We start from the raw sequence: 22938 nt of genomic DNA, 5'->3' as shown, positions 1-22938 counted from the left end.
TGAATGCGCAACAAACTGAGACCAAATATACAATAAAATGAAAATAAATACACAACAAAATGAGTACCCATGCACAATAAATTAAGCACAAAAAATTAAATTTATTACACAAAATTAATCACAATTATTAAATTATTGAAATCAAAAGATCAAATAAGTCCTCTTCAGAAACTAAATACATTGGAGATAGATAAATAAGAAATAATGATGTCACTGAAAATCCCCCTAAAAACGATGGATACTCTAAAAACTGCCCATTACGTCATAATTGTATGGGAGAAAATGAAACCTTAAAAAAAAAAAGGAAAAGAAAAAGAAAAATACGCACAACCAAGCTCGTTTCATCACTCTACACTCCTAGGATTGCAGCGAATCGATTTCCGTGTCTCCCCCACGCTCACGCGAGGCCGTGCTACGAACTCCGCCGCTCTCCGATCCAATGCCAGGCACTTCAACTTCCGGCGGCCGCACCAACGTCCGAGTGGTGGTCGTCGGCGACCGCGCAACCGGCAAGTCCAGCCTCATCGCGGCGGCCGCTTCCGAGTCCTTCCCGGAGGATCTCCCGCCGGTGCTCCCTCCCACTCGCCTCCCCGCGGATCTCTATCCGGAGAACGTTCCCGTCACAATCATTGATACATCGTCGAGGTTCGTTCAAATACGACTGATAGCCGTTTCGTTCGGATACTGCTTCTGCTTACTTTGCATTTCTGATTGTAATTAATTAATTATAATATTCAATGTCACGTGCGATCCAGTTTGGAGAGCCGAGGTAAGCTCGCCGAAGAATTGAAGCGGGCGGATTCAGTAGTGTTGACCTATGCGTGCGATCAACCTGCCACTCTGAATCGCTTAAGCACTTTCTGGCTTCACGAATTTCGTCGGCTGGAGGTTTTTATGTTTATTTATAAATTTGATGCATATTCTTCGTTCACGGAATAATACTATTTTTATGCTTCAAAAAAAGAAAAAACTATTTTTATGTTCGATGCATCTTTTACTTCAATGAAACTAATCATTCAAATAACGTTTTCCTGTTATATTTTCACTCATTTCCTATGATTCAATCTGCTCAGTTTAGAGGCAAGTAATTGGAATTGAAGTTCTAGAGACGCTTGTTTGGTCGCTTTTAATGACTCTGGATTAGAAATCAAATACTAAAGGAATGAATTAATGAAACACTCCATTACTAACTTTATGTTGGCTTTGAAGGAAATGCGCAGCCTTCTTTTAGTTTTGGCAGTGTGCTTTTTTTTCCTAATATTTAATGCTAAATATTGAACAAAAATTCTCTAGATGTACTGATTTGACTGCAATTTTATTAACAATGGATAGATCAAGGCACCAGTCATTGTTGTTGGATGCAAGCTAGATAAGCGAGATGAGGAGCATCATATGAATCTAGAGCAGGTGATGGCTCCTATCATGCAGCAGTTTCGGGAGATTGAGACTTGCATAGAATGCTCTGCAGCTAATTTGGTTCAGGTCTGTCACCAGGGAGTTGAATTGCTTTGTGTTTCATCTTGCATGCTTGTTTAGTATTTGACTGTGAATTATGTTTCCATTATTCTTCATAGGTACCTGAAGTATTCTATTATGCACAAAAGGCAGTACTTCATCCAACAGCTCCACTCTTTGATCATGAACTCCAGGCTCTTAAACCTCGTTGTGTGAGGGCTTTAAAAAGGATATTTAGCCTTTGTGATCATGATGAGGATGGTGCTCTCAATGATGAAGAGCTTAATGACTTTCAGGTCATTCTTCGCACTAGTGTCATTTAATTTGCTAAAGTGTGGTATAATTTTTCTTATGAAATGTTATAATTCTCTGGCACTGTGCTCTCTCTTATTTCGAACCATCTTCATGGACAGGTCAAATGTTTCAATGCAGCACTTCAGCCAGCTGAAATAGTAGGAGTTAAACGGGTAGTACAGGAGAAGCTACCAGCAGGTGTCAATGACCTTGGGCTTACTTTGACTGGGTTTCTTTTCCTTCATGCTCTTTTTATAGAAAAAGGTCGACTTGAGACAACCTGGACTGTCTTAAGGAAATTTGGGTATAATGATGAAATTAAACTGAGGGATGATTACTTGTCTATTCCATTCAAAAAGGCTCTAGATCAGGTGAGTCTTTTACTCAACCAATTAGTTTATTTCTTATATGCTATCAAAAGAAGTTTTTGTTTGGTCTGACTTAATTCTTATATGGAGTATCTTTTTTCTTTTCCACACATCAAATTTGTGTGTTTAGTTGGGGGGAGCGGGTGCCCTTGTTTAATTGGGTTGAAGAGAGGATAAATAGCCATAAATATGAATTAATTTTTTTGAAGGTTCCAAGAGTAAACTTGGAGAGATATGGTTATTATTCATTTAGCCATTATTTGCACAAATTATCTTGACTGAGTTTACACCAACATTCATTAATTAATTGCTTTGTAAGTTGAACTGCTAATTCATCTTGACCAGTGAGGGACATATGTGACCTTGACTCCTTGAAGTCAAATCATTTGGGTATGAAATGTGTTCATTTATGGACACCAGTGTTATCTATACATCTGCAGCTCTCAATTTGATAATCCTCATCATATTTTTACTATTCATTCTGTGGACAACTTTGCATTATTCATGCACAAACACATTTTTGACATTTATTGATGCATTTTTCACATTTGCTAAATTCTTTCTGATTGTGTTCTTGCCTTCTTGCAGAGCATGGAATTGACTAGTGAAGCTGTTGAGTTCTTGAAGGGGATCTTTAGTACATTTGATGATGATAAAGTATGGATTCTGTCTTTTTCTTTGTTATATTTCCATTCTACTATTCAGTGGAAGGGGATTGCTTTTATTCCAGTGATATGATTTGTGGGTCTTAAATTTGTTCATTTTATGTTAAACCTTTTTTTTTTTTGTTTTTGTTTTTTTTTAATCTCCTAAACATAATATGTTTGTCATCATAAATGTTTCCTTCAATTCCTAGTTATGGCTTTTGCTATATTCCTAAATTTGTGTATCTCTATGCTTGACAGGATGGAGTTCTTCGGAATTCTGAGCTTGACGATCTATATTCTACTGCACCAGAAAGGTAGGAATCCTTCACTTTTGGCATGATTACAATTTTGCTATTCACTTCTTTGATAATGGTGTACATGGATACCCCCTTAACTTTTATTCCATTTCCTGGCAAAAGTGCTTCAAAGCTTATAATGAAATAGCTTGATTAGTCATCTTTGTGAATAATATTACATGGCTTCATAGGTCATAGCTATACCTTGTGAAGAAGATAGTGATTAAAATTGATAATCTGTGTGTGGGTATTGCAAATAAACACCAGTTCAGTCTTTCCCATCCTTTTCCTCTAACACCTTTCTGATATGGCTTTAATATTTCAGTCCCTGGGAAGAAGCTCCCTACAAGGAGGCAGTTGAAAGAACTCCATTAGGGGGTTTATCACTTTCTGCATTCTTGTCTGAGGTTTGGATGACTGAAACCCATCTCTTCTTCCCTTTCGATGCTGTGCAAAGCCCTTTCCTCTCTGTGTGATACTGTAATAATAAGCTAAGGCTTATTAACCATTTTATTTTATTTCATTCATGTTAGATCTGGGTCTCTTCTGTCTATTCATCATTACTTCTTTTTGTCAAGTTCAGTAACTTTTTTTTTTTTAATTTTAAAGAACCTCATGCCATACATAGTTGTTTCATAGAATGTATGGAGTGATTGGTTAGTTTCACACTTTCACTGATGCAACATCCTTTTTTTTTTTGGATATAGACCCTTGAGATTTTTATTAGCTTTCTTTTTCATCTTTGCTATTTACCGAGTGTTTTGAAGAACTGACAAATTGGACAAGCATTAAAATCTTCCTGCTCTACATGTCGATATTTGCAACAATTAATTGTGTAGTAACTGTAAAATTTGTGCTAGTTTATATTTGGTGTTTTATTTTTGGCTTTATCTTTATTTTATTTGGGCATTTTCCTTCTAATATTCAGGAATCTTATCTCGCTTACATTTATTGCAGTGGGCTCTTATGACATTACTGGAGCCATCACAAAGTTTGGCCAACTTAACATATATCGGGTATAACTGTGATGCAGCATCTGCACTCCGTGTTACTAGGCGCAGATCAGTAGACCGTAAGAAACAGCAGTCAGATAGAAATGTTTATCAATGCTTTGTGTTTGGACCTAAATATGCTGGAAAGTCTTCTTTACTGAAGTCATTTTTGGGAAGGTGCAGAAATGGACCTATAACTAAATAAATTCCTTTCTTTGGATGTTCTTGTCATTCTCTCTCAAACCTACTGATTTATCCAGAAGGCATATCATTAAGATCAAATTTATGTTTTAAATTTTGTTGATGTGATCAAGTACAGGCCCTTCACTGATGATTATGTACCTACAAGTGAAGAGCGGTATGTTGTCAACGCTGTTGACTGTCCTGGGGTAAGTTCTCCAAGTGTAACATAATTTGACTCAAAACAAATTTTGTAATCTATCCTTCACATTCACACAGTTGTGCACATGCATTACACAATTCATTCAGAATAAAGAATTCCTTGAATGAATCTTTTATAAGGAGTGTTTCTGATCCATGCCATCTTATATGGCGCATGTATACACAACCTAAGTGATTATGTACTGCATCTGTGAAACACCTCATTATCTAGTTCATTGAAATTTAAATAACATTGCTATGATGAATGATTTACCCTTTTTGCAGGGTATTAAGAAAACGCTTGTCCTTCGGGAGATTACAGAAGATGGAATCAAAAAATTATTATCTACTAAGGAGTCTTTGGCAAGTTGTGACATAGCAGTGTTTGTATATGACAGGTTGGTATGAAAAGTTATTTTATCATAATTCATAACTAATCACATGTGGGCAGATTCACGTCAGTTTGCACTTGGATGAAATTTGACGATATATCATTTTTTTGTGAAAGCAGTTGAAAGTTTCAATCTACTATATGTCTCATTTTCAGTAAATTAAAACATACTACTCGAAGCTAGACCAAATATATGTACAAATGGTAAAATGCATCTAACTTTGTGATTTCTGATTTCGTACTGTATTGTGTAACCAAACTTATTGGATCATTTCATCATTTTCATGACTTCAACTCCATTGCAGTACTTTTGGTTCTTTGAAGCTTGATTTTCCATCTTGCTTCTCCAGACCCCACATCTGCAACCAACACTATTTTAGTTGGCCTTCCCCTTTAATATACAGCTTCAGCACTTTCTGCTAATCTTTCCTTGTTCTTAGCCTGATATGCCTAGCATTTTTCACATTATTCATTTCTCTTCAGCTCAGATGAATATTCTCTAAAAAGAACTTCAGAATTGCTCATGGATGTAGCAAGGCAAGGGGAAGTTACCGGTTTAAGTGTGCCGTGTCTGTTTATTGCTGCAAAGGATGATTTAGATTCATATCCGATGGCAATAAAAGATTCTACAAAGGTAGCATCTTTTGTTCTTGGTTCCACTTTAGTTTATTCTGTATCATCCCTATACCACATTGACCATTAATATTCTGTGTAAAGATGTCAAAAAGAATTGCTTTGTTGAATTGCTACAGATATGCCAGTATTTTGGGATTGATTCACCTATTCACATTAGTGTGAAGGAGAGGGATCTGAACAGTGTGTTCAGTCGAATTGTGAATGCAGCCGAACACCCTCATTTGAGCGTCCCCGAAACTGAAGTTGGTCGCAACCAGAAGCGGTATCGCCAGCTTATCAATCGCTCTCTGATGGTTGCCTCAGGTATCTTGAATTAGTATTCAACAGATGCTCATTAGGATCACTCGTTTTTCATTTTTCATTGAAATTCCCTGACTCTCAATTCAAATATCAGTTGCGGCTGCTATAGGTATAGTTGGAATGGCCGCATATCGCTCTTACATTGCAAGGAAGAACACCTCCGGTTAGGTAACATCCTTTATCAATTGTTTGCGGCTGGTCAATAACAATGGTTGCCCTGCAATTGATAGTCTTCTCCACATTCTCTGTATATAGCAATTTTGTCTTGGACAAGGTTAAGCTTTGAATTTTGCTTGAAATTTGATTCATAGCATGTATTTCCACCTGTATTATTTTATTTTATTTTTTTGGGTAAATCTGATGGTATGGTGGGATTCAAGCACACAAAGTTACACTTTGAGTCCCATTTTTGTTGTAATAATCTCTACTTTCCTGTAGAAAACACTCTATTTTCTACAGTATAAGTAATTAAATTGCTGTTACATGATGGTATAAAATTGTACATTCCTATACCTTTTCGTATCTGTACTAATTTTGTTCATTTCTTCCCATTGCTTTGTATAAGAGAATTTTGTAACACACCTAATAAGCCAAATAAAAAGATGACAATTGGGTTGGTATTTATAAGGTTTTAAGTTCGACTCCACTTGTGAGTTGTTTATTGTCATTCTTAGTGTGAGTTGTCAGTTATGAATAATTTAGATTGATTTACTTTTTGTGGTTCTTTGTTGGTTAGGGTTACCAGGTGAGTCTTATTGAGAGTGCATCTTTGAATAGTAGTTTTGAGTTTTCTTGTAAATTAAAAGAAAAATAGTAGTTTTTGAGTTTTCTTGTAAATTAAAAAAAAAATTAAAAATACGGAGATGCCCATGCAAGGAAGAGGAAGTTTCCTGGATATTTCATTAGGCAGAAAATGACACTGGAAACCTGAAAAGGGAATCGGTGTTGGTGTAGTTTTTATTACCTTTATTCGGAAAAATGCGCTTTACGCAACATTCTGATGTGAAAGGAAAGGATTCTTGAGGATCAATGTCGTCAATAAAAACATGCAACCAATATACAGAGTAACAAATTAAAATGGCCATCCTGCTGGGGGAGGACTTTCTCAATTAGGATCTGACCGAAATTTGTGTCTAAAAAAAATTATGCATATTCGAGATATAAATGAACTAGCGTTAAATTCATGAAGAAATAGCTCGAACTCTTCTAACTACCTAGTAAAGTTAGCCATAGGTTGCCAATTCAAGTAAAGAGTATCATTGTAAACTATTATGAGGCAAAAATAGGAAGAAAATAACAGTATAATTGAAAAGAAAATACAGTAACATTTTTCTTTGAAATATTATGATGAAGTTCAACACGTTTACACCTTTCCAAGTAGTATGGGTTGACAGTTGACAATTTGATTTTGAGAAACTAGTCACCATCACCAGAGTTAAGTTGTCGTTCAAGTATAAAAATCTCATACAACAGGCTACACTAAAATAATTCGTGACCTTTAAATATAATCAGGAATCATGATTCTTTCACTCAATCAATTCTTTTTTCGCATATTTTGACAATTTCGTAGCATATTATTGTTACTATTATTATACTATATTATTATGTATCGTTATTCCCGGAAGCAAAGCCAATGGCATTGTGAAAACTGGCGATTTCCGCTGTTGACAAATAAGTGTGGTGGAGCCACCAAGTCACGGCGGAGCCGCTCCGTCGTCGACACGTAGAAGTACTGATCCCTACTCCCAATTCCAAAGCTGACATACATATATATATATGCATCTATATATAGTACGCCCTTTCTTGCTTACTATATATAAATGTTCGCGTGACATGACCACTGTCTTGCATTCCATACATAGGTTCTCTTTCTCTCTCTTTTGTAAGCCTGCATGGCAGCTAGGATTGATAGGTTTTTGTCTTCAATTCCCAGGCCAGATACGAATATAATCCTCAGCTTAACTTCAATTCAACCATCTCATGAGAGTTTCAGTAAACAGTCCTGCCACGTGTCATGCATATGCCTTCTTACAATCTTACATGCATGCATTTTGATTGGGTAGTCAAATAATATTACTGGTTTCAAACTTCAATGTAAGTTAATGAGATGAAGTTACATCATTTGATAGTGATGGAGGGAGTATGCATGTAATAATTGTGACGATTTGGGCTGAATGACCCCAATTGAGTCATTCTAAGGTTAGAAAACCTGAGCCGGGTGTTCTCACTGGAACAAATCAAAGTCGTCTCGATCAATGTCAGGTGGAGCGAACAAGCCGAAGAAAGTTATCTCGATGCAAGAAGACATGGGCTAAAGGCCTCAACCTAACAAGGTCGATAATCGTCACGGTGCTCTATGATAGCTTGAAGTTGATGAGTTCGGCCTAATGAGTTAGGTCATCTTGACTTCTCAAGGTCTAATATAATCCGTGAATACAATATAGCTGAAGTAACTAATTAGTTGTTGTAAGACTTGGGAAAAGTGCGGAGTTAAGGAAGGTGGTTATATGGCATCCAATTCAGTCCATCATGGCCTAAATAATGTTTTAGGGGGCTTAAGATCAACCTTTTTATAATCATTAGCTTAAGGAGAGACAAACATATAATTTGAGATAATCACAACTGAGTCAGGGTGTGAATTGAAGGCCTTAGTGGCGAGAAACTTCACCTTTTGAGGGTGAAGTTTTGTTTGTTCAGAGTTAATTAAACTTTTTTGATTCTAATTAATTTGTTGAAATGGTATAAAATTTAGGATCCAATGTCGAGACAAGATTTGGTGTAGGGTGAGTAGCATAAACGTAGGATATATATAGGGCAAGGTGATGTTGATTTTCAGGTAATTAGTATGGTGTAATGTAACTTTCCTGTGAACAATAATGATGAAAAAGGTAGGAAGTGAAGAGCACCATTTACGACCAAACATTATGGCAAGTATAAAGGCTTTTATAATGTCTCAATGCAAAAGAATAATCGAGTAGCCGAGTAGATAGAACATAATTTTCGTACATAAAAATCACAATTATAATTTTTGATAATATTTTTTAAGTTGAGCCTGTCATATATGATCTTCCTAATGTGTCCCATCAGGTTATTACACAAATCAAGATTTCTTTAATAGTGACTACGAATTTCTTTCCATGCAAAAGATGGCTTTTTTAACTTCTTACTTCCTCCTCAATCAAGTAACCGATTTTGTTGGCCGGTAAGAGACATGCCTCGCTAGTTAAGGTTTCGTCAAGTTTAATGATCATGTTCCAAGATTCCATGCAATTAACTTCCTTAGTAAAAACCATTCTTTATTCACCCTACCCACGAGTAGGGAGCTTTTTTTTTATTTATTTATTTTTGTACAGCATTTGGTGCCCACAGAATTTGGCTCCTACTTGGAGATTCAATTAGGGCATTTTATCATTTTATGTTAATAAAATTAGACTCGAATTTTTGTTGGGATAAATTGTGCTCACAGAATTTGACTTTATGTCTAACTCAAAACTCTTTAACTTGGCACACCTTACAATAATTGATCATTCGACCTTATATAAGTTATATTACATTAACCGTCAACTTACCAACTATCCCAAATTGATAGACTATAGAAGTTTTTGTAGTACATCTAAGGAGTTGAGGAATTAAACCTATAAATTTCTAATCTGAAGTTACAGGACTAATGTCACATTTGGTACTAGCACTCGGAATAGGTATGGAGCAAAGCGCAATCAAGACTAAAACTGAATCCAGATTAATTAGCTAGAAAGGTGTTATTAGAATTTTCTGAATAGAGTTTAGTGACAATTTGACTTTAAAATAGTCACAATTCAATATAGTTACATAATACTCATGATGTATAAGTTATGAGTGAAGCACATATAGATACAAGACTAAAATTGAATCCAGATTAATTAGGAAGGTGTTATACATTTTCCTAATATAATTTAGTAACAATTTGATTTTAAAATAAATACACTTAATATAATTAAAGAATACTCGTGATTAATATGGTTCGAACTTAAAGGTGCACGGTGCACTCTACAATTAGAGTCTGTTCTGGACAACTCGTGATTTAATAAATAAAAAGGCGCGATTCAATTTATTATATGATACTAGAAAAGACCAAAAAATTGACTCATAATTGTAGAAGGAAAGGAAGACAAGGTAGAATCTCATGATTCCAAAATGCACACACACTAGATTTCCAAAATCCAAAATGCTTTTAGAGGGTGGGTCCCTTTCGTATCCCGTTGAATCTGCATTTTGTTTTTCATATGGTACTACACTATTACGGTTGGGTGTCGGCCAAACTACCGGGACGAGAGTCAAGACCAAAATAAATAGCTACGAGCTCTCAAAAGATGTGCTTTTATGATTGAATCATAATTTTCATACTAAATCGTTACAAGTTTGATTTTTATTAATACATTCACAGTTGAGTTTGTCACATAAGATCTTTTTAGTGCATGATTGATCATGTACGTATCTTTAAATAGCACATACACAACAGTACAGTGGGTTTTCCTCATCACTTAAAAAGATCAAAATAAATATGTTAAAATTATGAACAATTAGTATATGGTTTCAAGGACCGTGGCAATAGTGTAAGGAATGTCACCCTATGTACCTATGACCATTATTAACCAACTCCTACGAATTTATTATGTTGTTGCTAATTCCGCTAAGTTTTGTTGAATTTAGAATAGTTTTTTTCTTTTACATTTCTTTTCTAAAGGACTGCACCTTAATTCTTAGCACGTACCCTGTGTTCTCTTGCCTTGTATCACAAAGTTGCTAATGAATAGTTGAGATATTAACTTTTTTTTTTTTTTAAATTGGTAGATCAGTCGAGTTATGCATTGAGAGTGTTTACTTTTCTTTTCTACTGCATATGAATTGTTGGGATCAAATGCAAAACTACTTAGGGTTATAGTCTAATGCCACTAGCTAAGGGTTTTTGTCGATTTTATTTTAAAGCTTTGTTAGGTTTTTATATTGGTCTACTAGCTATTCGATCAGTCCAATGCAAATTACAAGTTTGTTAAATTAAAACTTTTAATTGATTGTCATTTAATTGGTTGTTAGCTTGGAGGTATATATGATCTTCACAATTAATAAAAGAACTCTTTTACTGTAGATAAATTATTGAACCAGGTAAATCTTGTTCTTCTTCGTTTTTTATCTTTGTTATTGATTTCTTGCTCTTGTTTTTTTCTCAACATGGCAACTCAAAAGTTGGAGGGACAGAAGATGTCGATGGCATTCCCGGCTATAGGAAGTGATACAAAAGTCTTTTGTGTCAAGATTAGAATTGCACTTTGTCGCACATTCATCATAAAGCAAATAGATGCATAAGTTGGATGGCATCTCGTCTTGAAGTCCAATATTTAAACTTCCACTATTTTGAGTCCCCCCCCACTCTCCATCTCCAAGGGGATATCAAGCATACCCCCCTCCTCGTTCTTTAAGAGAATTGTTAGGGTGATTTTTTCATATTTCAATTATATCCATGTAGTCTTTGTTTCTTTTTTTGTTATATTATAATATCATATTAGATTCGTCAGTTTTAAGTCAAATCAATATACCGATTCGACTTCAATTCTTCCAGTGGATTGTATTTTTAATTTTTCCCTCCTTTAAATTTTGTACACACAAATTATGCATGGAGCTCAAGAAGTCAATATACATTGTAGAAAAAGGAAGCATATATATATATATATATAGAGAGAGAGAGAGAATTGTTGGTCATACTCAAAGAGTTATATATCACCATACATGCAATGCAAAAGTTAGTAGTTAGAATTCATTCAATTCACAATGATGCATATATGGAGTAAGTTTGGATAGGATTGCTGACTGTGTAGTGGAGCTGAGCAGCAGCCAGCAGTTTGTGACATAGGAATGCACCAACCAATTTCATTTCGTCGTATATATGTAAAACCCATCATTAATGTTTCATGCTTGGTCCCTAGCTACCTAGCTCCATTAATGGACCTTCACTTCTAAATGCATGGTCCTAATCCTCATCCATCAAGTGTGGATGAGATGATATAAGTCTCTTTCAATTTAATTAGAAGTCGGTCTCAAATTTGGTCGGGTTTGACTCTTTAGAATGCAGTATCGGTTCATAACTACCGACCCACCCCTTTCATATGGGAATGCAATCAGGCCACTAGACCATAAGGTCTTGACTGATATACGTTTATCTGATTTCATGACAACTCATCAAAATTTTCTTTATAACCACTTTATGTATGTGGTGCAAACTATCATGACAATGAATATAGTAAGCAACAAGCTAAGGCACCTTATACACCTTATACTTGTCTAGAAAACTTATGGCAAAGCCTTTGAACTAATTATTCAACAAGTGGGTGCACATCAAACTCTCCCTCCACCAACTTACCAAAGAATTTGGATAACTCTCAAGTTTTAAGTGTTTTCTCGTTTCCAAAATATTTTTTGCTCCCTACAAATTTAGGGGAACTCCATAAAACATTTTAAATTCGCTTTTCTAATTTTTTCTTTTAAAAAACCAAAAAAAAAAAAAACATTGTTTTCTAAGTATAAACTAGTAAACAATTATTTCATTTGTCAAATTTTACTCGTCTTGTTATATAACATTTATTAAATAGTTCATGATCTGATTTCACTCTTCTCTCTTTTTATATTTTATACATTTTTCACGTGTTTCATATCATGCATTTCCCGTGTATAGAAAACCTAGTTTACAAATATAAGGCTGATATAACGTTTGTATCATCGAACTCCAAATCCAACGCAGAGCTGAGTATGAATGTAATAAAGGGATAGGATAGATTAAGAGAAAAGTGGATTATTAGAGTTGTGACATATGCAGAAGTAGCGGCAATGAGCTTCTTGCTAGTGCGGGTCCATATAATTCCATCCAGCTACTCTATACACACATATATACATACAAACACATAATTAGGACGGGATAAAATGAGAACAGAGTCCTCCATATAAAAAGTGAGAACTGATTTCAGCTGTCCATCAGTTTTAGTAAATAAAACAAAAAAAAAAAGACGGGGTCAATTTTATAATTATTGAAAACTTTTAAAAACGTCCAAAATTCATTTTATAATTATTGTAAACTTGAAAGTTTAGTAATTGTGAGATTCTAGCATTTGATTTTTCAATATTGAGAGAACAACTTCCTATATAAGGGCAATATCAAATGAGGATAGAATCCTCCGGTAAAAGTGAAGATTGATCTCAACCATTCATCAGGGTTCATTGATGGTTAAGAGTTTTATATATATAATAACATGATATGGAAGTAGTAATCTATAAGATTTGGTAGATCTCAATCTTGTGTGGGGAGCAAAGGCTTGAAATCAAATACGTAATAAGGACAAGTGGGAAGCAAAAGGGTTTTGGAAGACCACACAAGAAAATGCTATGACTTGCCTTTGACCGGGTGGCACCATCTGCCCGACTAATCCACCACCACTATTTATGATGTAGAATTTTTTTTTTCAGAGAAAGAACTTAATGCATTAAATCATGACAAACAGTCAACAAGAAAAAGGGGCGGGATATTAACTCAAAAAAAAAAAAATCATTCCCCATAACCTGACACAGAAACGACTTTCCGAGTAAGAACGTGAACATCATAATTCGCAGATTGCTTAACAAATAAAGTGAAAAACTACATTTTGTATCATAGATGTAGCTTCTTTAATATCATTAACTAAAATACCAAAAGAAGAATAAAAAGGAGATGCCGATATAGCGTGGAAAACAGTTTGCGAATCCGTTTCAACGTCCACATCTCCCACGCCTAACTCCTTCAGTCAATTCAGAGCCTCCCGAATGTGATGGAAAACACCCAACCGATAACAAATGAAGAATCTAAGTAAATCTTAAAAACTACCCATAAAATCATACATAATATCCTAAAATAAAATTAAAAATATTTAAAATGCACAAAAAATTTACTAAACAACCCCATATAAAAACAGAAAAGGAAAAAAAAAAAAAAAAACCCCAAAAAATCCTTGCCATACAGATTAGAATACAAGATCAATGGATAAGATTTGTCCTCACGAACTCATTGGAACAAATGGACTCACTTGAAAACACACACTTTTTAAATTGTCATTTTTTTCACATCTCATGTATCATTTTTTTTTTTTTTGGTTATTTCCATACTACCTAAACCACAACCCTATCATTAATTCCTTGTTCATGGATTGCAAGAAAGAGAAGAAGTAAATAATAATAATAATAATAATAATAGTAATAATAATAATAAGTGAAATGCTTCTCGCCCTTATAAAAATTACACAATTTATAGTCATTTTAGATGTGACTATTTTTATATGGTTACTTGTTATTGTTGTTGTTCTTGTTTTTTTAAATTTTAAATTTCAATTCACTACAAAATGTCATATCATAGAGTGAATGCGTGTGAGTGGTAAATATAGAGGAGTATAGCAAGGCTAATAGAAGAAAAAAGAAAAGAAAGGAAAACAAATGAGGATTTTTATTTTTTTTGAAATTTTTTAATTAAATTACAATATCATATTAGATATAGTTATAAAACTTTTCATTTTAGGTTGTGTGTATACATACACACATACATGTGCATATGCGCACATATATATTGAAAAAAGAATTTATTATTTTAGTTAAGTTTATCACATAAAATTTTTTAGTGTAATTTATTTTTTTAATGTAATTTTTGAATTATTATACAAATATAAAATTTAGTGATTTATTATTATTATTGTTATTATTATTATTATTATTTGGAAAACAAGTGATTTATTTAATACAACAAAGAATTTGGAAGTGTTACGTGTGTTAGTTCATACTGGCCAGTCGCCAATAACTTATCCACATTGAGACAAGGACAGCTTAACCTTAATTAGTTGGAAAGAGGTCCATATATGTACGTAATATATATGTAATAAATTTACAACACATGAAAAACAATTCTCTTACATACAAGAAGTCTACGTGGATAGCACGTGTATATTTATCACAATATAAGTAATTATTATAATCATTTATATATGTCTTGAATTAACTAACAATATATATCGTAATATAGAGGTAAACTAATTTTTTTTTTTTTGAGTTCTACTGACTCTGTTACAATGTAGTATCTGTTTATAACTACTTTCTCAACCTACTGAAGCACAACGAGTCAACAGTTGCCTCCACACTCCCATCATCCATGTGGGAGTGTTAATCGGGACACCGAATGCCACTTGACCACAAGGTCTTTGGCAGAGGTAAACTAACTTAGATTGTCCATAGTCGAGCAGTTCAAATAAAAGCAGACAATAGTTCGCTCTCATTAGGAGTCAAACTTTGAACATTGTGGCTATAGCCAACTGCCAACCAGCTTGGTTGGATCGAGTTGCCCCGCCAAATCCAATTTCTATTTTATTTGTGGGGTATGAGTACCTATAGCTACGTCTTTGCCAATACCGGCCAGGGATGGAGAGAATATTGATATGATTATATTGTATAGATGTAATGTCTAAAACGAGATTGTTTATGATTGATTCTTGAACTTCTTTTAAAAATGAGACCGACAAGAATATGACCGAGAATTTAAATTAGTGAAAAAAATACATTATCCATCAAATTAATGTGTATATATATCCACCACTCTTTGGGAAAAACAAGTTGGTACTTGAACAGCTCATGAGACATGAGCTATGAAGTCAACTTCCATAGTGCTGGGGTATCACTTACAACCTGTAATGCACTAACCTAGCTATACAAATTTTCAATTCAAGCTATATGTTCCATATATGGAATTTTGTTGTACAATCTTTAATTTATTGAATGCATTATATCTCAAAGGTTTTGAATTCAATCTACAATATCATATGATTGATAATTGATTCTAGAAGTCGTGTGTAATTCATAGGATCTGTTATAATTTTTATTACATTTATCGTGTGTTGAATACTTAAAGGATACTACTTTTCCTAATTTCTTTAATTCTACGGCATAGTTTTTGTGGTTTGAAGAAATGTACTGAGTGAACTAGTAAAGAGAAAACCACACACGCTAGCTACCTTGGGGTTAGCGTCAACCGTCAAGCTAAGTATAGACTACACGTACTAGTCATGACATAAAATGCTTCAAAAGCCGGGAACGACTCTTTTTTTTTTTCTTTTTTTTTTATCTCACCCAATCATTACAAGCTAGGCAGCGGGAGTAATACTTTCTACAAGTACACTTAATATTTTCCATGTTTTAAGTATTAGAGTAGTACACAGTTAAACTCGACAATCTAAAATCGATAAAATAAAGAGTGAAAAATGAGGTTTGCACACCAAACATTATCATAATTGATATGGTTTGTAATTGAACATACCTATTGTTGTGTTAATGGATTAAGATTAATCAATAATGAGCTAGCAAGAGCTCAAAGCTATGCATTCACACAATTAGAAATTCAAGAAATTCATCGGTGATGATGTCATCTTAAAATCGACATTCATGATTTAACTTACGATTTTATTCACATTTTAAATAAGTTGCGTGCGTTTTAGTTATTGGTCCCCAAATTAATCTCTAGAAGACATCGAAACGATGATCGGATTGGGTAACTTCATGTGAAAACCCTTTGAAACATGCATGTGCATTACTTACTCTTGAGACAATATAATTGACATGTCGTTGAAGATCCAAAGAATTCACATGCACTAGTAATGTAATTGAGTGCCCAGAAATGCAATTTGGTGGCTTCATCCCAAAAATCCTGGAGATTTCTTACTATTATATCCATATATATTCCTGTCATTTTCCATGCTTATTGCTTTATAACCTAAAAGCTTCACCATATGCTCATCACATGATTTATGTTGTGGACTAGATGGTACCATGTGCAAGTTATACTATGAGCCAGCATTTTTAACTGTTTATTGGATGAATATTGGGTAGTGAATGTTCATAACTTTAAATTGAATATTTACATTGTTGGTTTTATAACTAAAGGATAGTCAACGGTCAGCCAATGCAAGTGTTAATAAAACAAAAGTAACAGAACAAAAAGAGACTTATAATGATATAATTTACGCATAATAAATTGCCTTAAGCTCTTGAAAATTTGGATTTGTTTTACACTCGGGGAAAGGGGTACTTAATTATATAGGATGGCTACTCATACAAAAGAAAATGAATTCCTAAAACCAAGCCTACCAAATCTTGGCTCTTAGGCTATAAAATACTTTCTAAAACATGAATATATAGGAAAGCAAAATAAAATAGGCAGCGAGTTTTCAAGTTCGTCTTTAGGTAAGATCTCCCAAATCCCACAGTTTTGGACTCCATTTATAGCCTTGGGCCTTCCAACGATCCTCCATAACTTGTCGACCTAATGGCTAGTGGTTCGAGCAACCGACCGACCACTTCTAGGCTGATCAATCGGTCACTAGTATCATCCCCAACATATATCGTTGTACGACTTATGATTTCAACAAAAGTTTAGGTCTCCGTAAACAAGATATTAGGTTTGAATATTGTGTGTGGAGCAATCGGAGCGGATAGAGCTCTCCTCATATGAAGTTCCCCCAATTGTTTGGTTTTGAATTAATCAGAGCCCAATAATATAGCATAACCACAAGGTTTCAAACTCGAATTTTCATGAGAGTTGTTTATTAGTCTTCTCGATTTAAGCTAGTCAACTATGGGCAACCCATTTTGATTTACCTTCTTGTGGTTCATTGTTGGTTAAAACCACAAAGTGAACTTCACTAAATCACACTTTTAGATAGGGATTGCAAGCTTTCTCGTAAATCAAAATAACTCAATATAGCAACGGTATACAAGGGGTGTCTCGGACATATTCCTAGCTTCACAAGACTCCCAAGCATATTCATAGCCAAACAAGATCTCTCTCAAAACATAGACCACTTGATTTTTATCTCTATTTCTGGTATAGGACAGCTACCCCTACCAGAACACATGCATTATGGCCCCCAAGTTCCTCTACATACTATTTAACCTAATTAACCTCAACGCCCAAATTTATCACTTCATAGCTTCAATTAATCCCTAGTAGTTAAACTTTAATTATTTTAATTCTCTAAACTATAAAAAATTGTTATGTATGTTTCATATGTTACAAGAAAATGGTAGGGCGATGATGGAACATAATAAACTGAGGCGAGTGGTTCAGATTTTTTTTTTCTTTAGCGTGGAATTAGGTTTGCGGAATGGGTTGTCGGGATGCAGGGCGTACAACTGATACAGAAATTCTATCTTCCGTTAACACATTCTGTACCTAAAGTTAATCATTTTTGTACATGTAAATAAATAATTTGATAATTGCTGATACATAATATGATAGATACAGGTGCAGAAATGGTCAACTGCAGGTACAGAATGTGTCAACTACATATACATAGTAAGGTTATTTTTGGACCAGAGTCTACAATGCAAGGTAGACCCTGGTCCATGGTATAAATTGTCGCGTACGTACATGAGAGTAATTTTGTAAATGTATAATAAGATTAGATATAAATATGAATTTATAACCCTAGATGCATTATCATCACAATTAATAAAAAGAACTGATTTGCTCCTGTAGTTTCATTGTCAAACCACGTAAATCATGTGTTCTTCTACGTTTTTTGTTTGTTCTTGATTTCTTGATCTCACTTTTCTCAACAAAAGTGCATATATACCAACTAATCAAAATAAAATCGTGAGTTAGTTCAAGATCGAATTTCAGCCCTTACTTTAAGAGTTCCAATACACTTATTTCATCAAATCCCTAATCTTACTTTCTTTCTTTCATTACATAGAACATATATAATCCATCCCCTTTTGTAACCATTTCTTGATTTGTCAGTTTAGGTAGTGCAATTCACAAAATATCTCCAAGGAATTAAATATCAACACAACAGATAGGGATATCAAAATCTGGCACCAAGAATTACATGGACATGTGCAACTAACTGAGAGGTTTCATTATCACCCCTCCCATTTCATGATAATTGTATGTATATCCATCATGTGACTGTGTGTTGTGACACAGAAAGGTCATAGCTTTTAGTGTTGCAGCCAGGAATGGCTCAAACATGGCAATTTTTTCTGAATTCAAGACTGAGGTATAGCTAGACAGCTAACATAGAGCACAAAGAAATAATGTGTAGTTTCGCTATTAGTTTAAACATGTAGTTGCCTTAAACTGCAATGTACATAAATGTTGTGTGCATGAAAATGAGTTAAAAGAGGCGTGTCCGGCCGCCCATTTTGTTAAGGTGGCATAGGGTTAGTTGCGTTTAACTATGGCGGGTGGTATAGTCGATCTGTTATTGATGTTTTTGTTGTGAATTGAAATTACGATGTTCGTGTTTACATGTATAATAATACATGTTATTAAGTTGCATAAGTTACTATGTTGTTTTAAACATTATATTGATTCAATTTTAGCACTTTAAAACAATGGGTAAGTAAACTGTTAATGCAATTACAAGAGAGTTTTACAGGAATACAATTATACAAAAGTATTGTATTGAATCGAAAGCTAAGTCTCATTTCATATAACATTTATACGATTCGAAAGAGGATATATTGGTCGAATTTGTAACTTTATATTTTCTGAATTTAATATGAACATGATATATAATTAATTAATTACGGGAGTGAAAGAATATAAATTGATTGCATGCCAACTCTGTTTAACTTATCTCTTTGAACTTATATTGACTCGAGCGAGATAGATTTGAATAGCCTATAAATTAAAAAGTTATAATTGATGATATATATATATATGTGTGTGTGTGTGTATGTGTGTGTGTGTAACAATGTTCTCAAAAGAGTTAGGGCATCCACAATAGTGAATTTTGGAAGGTTTTTGCAGGTTTTAAAGCTTAGATCATGGAGAAAAGAGAAATAAGAGAGAGGGAGAGAGTGTGTGTGTGTTCTAGGTTCTTGTAGAAGATCCTTATTTTTGCAGAAATAATGGTTCATTCCCTTCCTCACGTTTTTTCTTTCTTAATCATACCTAAAAAACTTCTTAAAATCTATAGCTATGGGGATACTGTTAGCTTATACAATCTTCAAAATTCGAAAAGAGTGGACCAATAATGGTATATGTACGCAGAATCTTGGTTTGATTCGATGGAAACTTTAATCCACTGGCCATATAAATGCATGGTGATTGGAAGTTGGGTAGAGGCCCTTGTAAGCTTGATAGTAACCAGGCATACGTACAAGGTTGTCATACAAGAGCCCACTTGCAGAAAAATTATATTCCTTATTTAAGGTGTGCTCTAAATTACTTCAGCCTTGTAATTCCAATCAACAAAAGATCACACCGTGAAAAACCAGCTTAAGTTGTGGAGAGTCAAACTTGAAAAGTTATCAAACTAATTATCTAGCCAATTTGTTCGGGCTTTGCTCCTAATTAAGAACCATCTGTTATTGTTATTATAAAATGTCACAAACATTTTAAGGTATCAATCTAATGCCTTATATACGCCGGTGTAATCATTTAATACAAATGTCTTCTGCACAAAGTACAATAAAGTTAATTATTTCGAATAGACGGATATTAAGTTTAAGAGTAAAAGTCCCGTACACTGATTGGCATAAGTTTGAGCATGTAAAATTGCAAGACATAATTGAATCATCGTCCTTATCTGTTGGAACTAACATAACCAATCGAAACATAGTTTTATAGTACAGCCTTAATGATTAAAGAAAAAAGGACCAAACATAGGACGACATTGGACCAGCATGGCCACTCTCTGCAACCAACACAAAGAATTTAAGCCATACTGGCAATGAATTGAAGATGAAAGACCAATTAACAGTACAAACTAATACTGACTATATATTAGCTAGTTAGCTTTAACAGTGAATTGGATATTTTATATATAGAATATAATATTGGGAATAGTGGATAGGGTTCATAACCAATAACCATAATAACTGCCACTAAGAAAATTAATCTTAGACTAATAATTATAAGCTCTCTGAACTTTGACAAAGTTCAGATAAATTACAGTCACCTAAGCAGCTTCTCAGTCAGTCCCGCAAAGAAAGCTTTTAAGAAATGGCGACACAATACCAGCTTTGAATCTCCTTGTTCCTGTTCTCACTGTCCTTGCACCGGCTGGCCGGAATATTCATCGGAACCACCTCATCGCCGGCGTCGGCAAGGCCGGCACCGGCGGTATGACCTTCTTCTTCATTGTTGTCGCCGTCGTTGTCGTCGTCTAGTTCTTCGTCGGTTTCAAGGACCTCATTCTCGGTTTTTCTTAACGAAAGCCGGAGGCGGCCGTCGGATCTTTCTGCCCGGAAGAAAGAGCTGTAGAGGGTGACGGCGACGGCGGTGATGACTAACCGGCCGCCTTCGCGGCGGGGCCGGACCTGGACGCCGTCGCCGCCGCTGATTGACGTCAGCGGCGGCGGGAACACCCCGGTCCGGTTCGATTTTTTAAAAGAACAGAACACCTCAGCCGGATACCTATAGCTCTTTTCCCTCTGACTCGCCGCCGCCTGCGGCGGCGTAGAATCCTCTTTCTCCGGCAACAGAGACGAGAATTCTTCGACGCTCTCGCTAATGTCGCTGCCGGTTTCGCTCCCCAAGCTCTCCGTACACATCTCCAAGCTCTTCGTGCTCAGAGTGGAAGCCGAGCGCCTCACCATCGGGTGAACGTACACCTCCTCCGCCGGCGCCGTCTGATTCCTCTCCGGCGACCCCATCGCCTGAATAAAGCTCCACCCACTACCCAAATCGCCATTGATGCATTCTTTGCTCTCCGCAGAAATTTCCTCCATTTTGTGCATGAGAATTCGCGGCTCCAGGCAAGACGGCAACCCCACACAGACACTCGATGTTTTGCTCATCTTTCAGTGTCAGACAGGGTAGAAGTGAAGAACAGAGCAACCTTAGATTTCTAAGTTAAAATGTGACAACCTTAAAAGCTTAGCAGAAAAATATGTTAGTTAATTATTTATTTATATTTATATATTTGTAAGGCTGATTAAATGAAGATTATGGGTTGAGGAGGTTGAAAGAGACAATAACATTGGGAAAAAAGGATACGAAGAAAATGGGGTGGAAAACATGAGGGAGATGTGAATGGGGAAGTGTTGTATTTATAGGGAAAGATTGTCCTTGAAAAAGTAGGGTAGGCTTGGACTACCTTTGGTGGAATTTGTTTCATACCACAAATTTTTTTCCCCACTTGCTTCATTTTATATAAGAAAAAGGGGTTTTAGATATGTCGTGTGGTTTGCAAGGTATTATGTAAAAGTAATAAGTATAAATAAATAACATTAGAATCCATATGTACTGTTTTGCTGGTTTAGAGTACGTCATTGGTTTATGATACTTCATTGGAGTTTTGGAGATTTAGTTACACTATTTACAAGGTGCATCTTAAGGTGCACACATTTAACTATGAAGTGCAAAACTTTAGAACTTTGGTTGCATAAATTTGCACTTTTAAGTGCATAAAGTTGAAAATTAATGTGCATAATTTTGTCGCTTAAGGAGCACACTTATAACCCGCAATGTGCATAATATTGAAACTTCATGTTCATAAGTTTGCACCTTAAGGTGCATATATTAACCTTCTTCTCGCATGTGAGTGATTGGAAATAATTTGAAGATGCAAATAGAGCATGCAGCAATTGAGAAGATGGCTCATGAAGACGATTGCATAGTTTTGCTTTGGAGTTTTTTGTTTTTTTGTTGGGTACTTTTTTACCCCTCAGTGAGTGAATTCAAACAAAACTAATCGCCGCTTAGCTTAAAATTTCTAATCAAAGATGTTTCAACTTTCAATGGTCATTGGATGGACGTTTGAGATTTTGAGATTCAGCCCTATTTTTTACTTGGGAGAATAATCGCATATGATCTCTAGTGTGTGTGCGCGCGTGCACGTGTGTATAGTTGATGAATGGATTTTCACGTTTTGTCCTTTGAGTAGATATCGCTATAGTGTTTTTGCATCGTTGTCTAGAGTCTTTTTAGGCTAATTAAGCACACTTCTAATAACAATTGATGTCGTTTTCTTCCTCCAATTATGTTGTAGATTACTCGTTTAAAATACTAAAAGTACAACTTCTAATATCAATCTAAAGACCAAAATTAGAGACATCAATAATTAACGGATCGAATTCACTATAACTAAATAATTGAGAGATAAAACGTCAAATTCCAACAACAACAATAATAAT

General features: G+C 34.9%; 2 protein-coding genes across 3 annotated transcripts; one reads left to right on the top strand and one right to left on the bottom strand.

Annotated features, from left to right (window-relative positions):
- Nucleotides 1-296: 296 nt before the first annotated feature.
- LOC116004370 (mitochondrial Rho GTPase 1-like) lies at nucleotides 297-6272 on the top strand. 2 transcript variants are annotated; one of them, XM_031244396.1, is made up of 14 exons: nucleotides 297-645; nucleotides 756-888; nucleotides 1333-1482; nucleotides 1575-1751; nucleotides 1869-2120; nucleotides 2706-2774; nucleotides 3023-3078; nucleotides 3386-3467; nucleotides 4018-4229; nucleotides 4372-4441; nucleotides 4719-4831; nucleotides 5308-5458; nucleotides 5577-5763; nucleotides 5870-6272. In XM_031244396.1, exons 1-14 carry the CDS (start codon nucleotides 440-442, stop codon nucleotides 5926-5928), a joined length of 1917 nt encoding a protein of 638 aa, XP_031100256.1. In that variant the 5' UTR covers nucleotides 297-439; the 3' UTR covers nucleotides 5929-6272. The 2 variants fall into 2 exon arrangements, with proteins under 2 accessions (XP_031100256.1, XP_031100255.1); XM_031244395.1 differs by having other exon boundaries at nucleotides 299-645; nucleotides 5855-6272.
- A 14097-nt stretch (nucleotides 6273-20369) lies between these two features.
- Nucleotides 20370-21806, bottom strand: LOC116004359 (protein FANTASTIC FOUR 3-like). The gene has a single exon (XM_031244372.1). The coding sequence runs from the start codon at nucleotides 21598-21600 to the stop codon at nucleotides 20797-20799; it is 804 nt and encodes a 267-aa protein (XP_031100232.1). The 5' UTR covers nucleotides 21601-21806; the 3' UTR covers nucleotides 20370-20796.
- Between the last annotated feature and the right edge of the window lie 1132 nt (nucleotides 21807-22938).

This window comes from Ipomoea triloba, chromosome 14 (assembly GCF_003576645.1).
Source record: "Ipomoea triloba cultivar NCNSP0323 chromosome 14, ASM357664v1".
NCBI classification, from domain to species: Eukaryota; Viridiplantae; Streptophyta; class Magnoliopsida; order Solanales; family Convolvulaceae; genus Ipomoea; species Ipomoea triloba.
Note: the sequence above shows the minus strand (reverse complement) of the source record. Positions and strands in the feature narration are given on the sequence as shown.

Excerpts from the sequence above, each read along its gene's own strand:
- LOC116004370 (XM_031244395.1), top strand. The coding sequence starts at position 440 with ATGCCAGGCACTTCAACTTCCGGCGGCCGCACCAACGTCCGAGTGGTG. Across the intron at positions 3,079-3,385 it reads TATTCTACTGCACCAGAAAG|TCCCTGGGAAGAAGCTCCCT; the intron begins GTAGGAATCCTT and ends TTAATATTTCAG. Across the intron at positions 3,468-4,017 it reads TTTCTGCATTCTTGTCTGAG|TGGGCTCTTATGACATTACT; the intron begins GTTTGGATGACT and ends CATTTATTGCAG.
- LOC116004359 (XM_031244372.1), bottom strand. The coding sequence starts at position 21,600 with ATGAGCAAAACATCGAGTGTCTGTGTGGGGTTGCCGTCTTGCCTGGAG.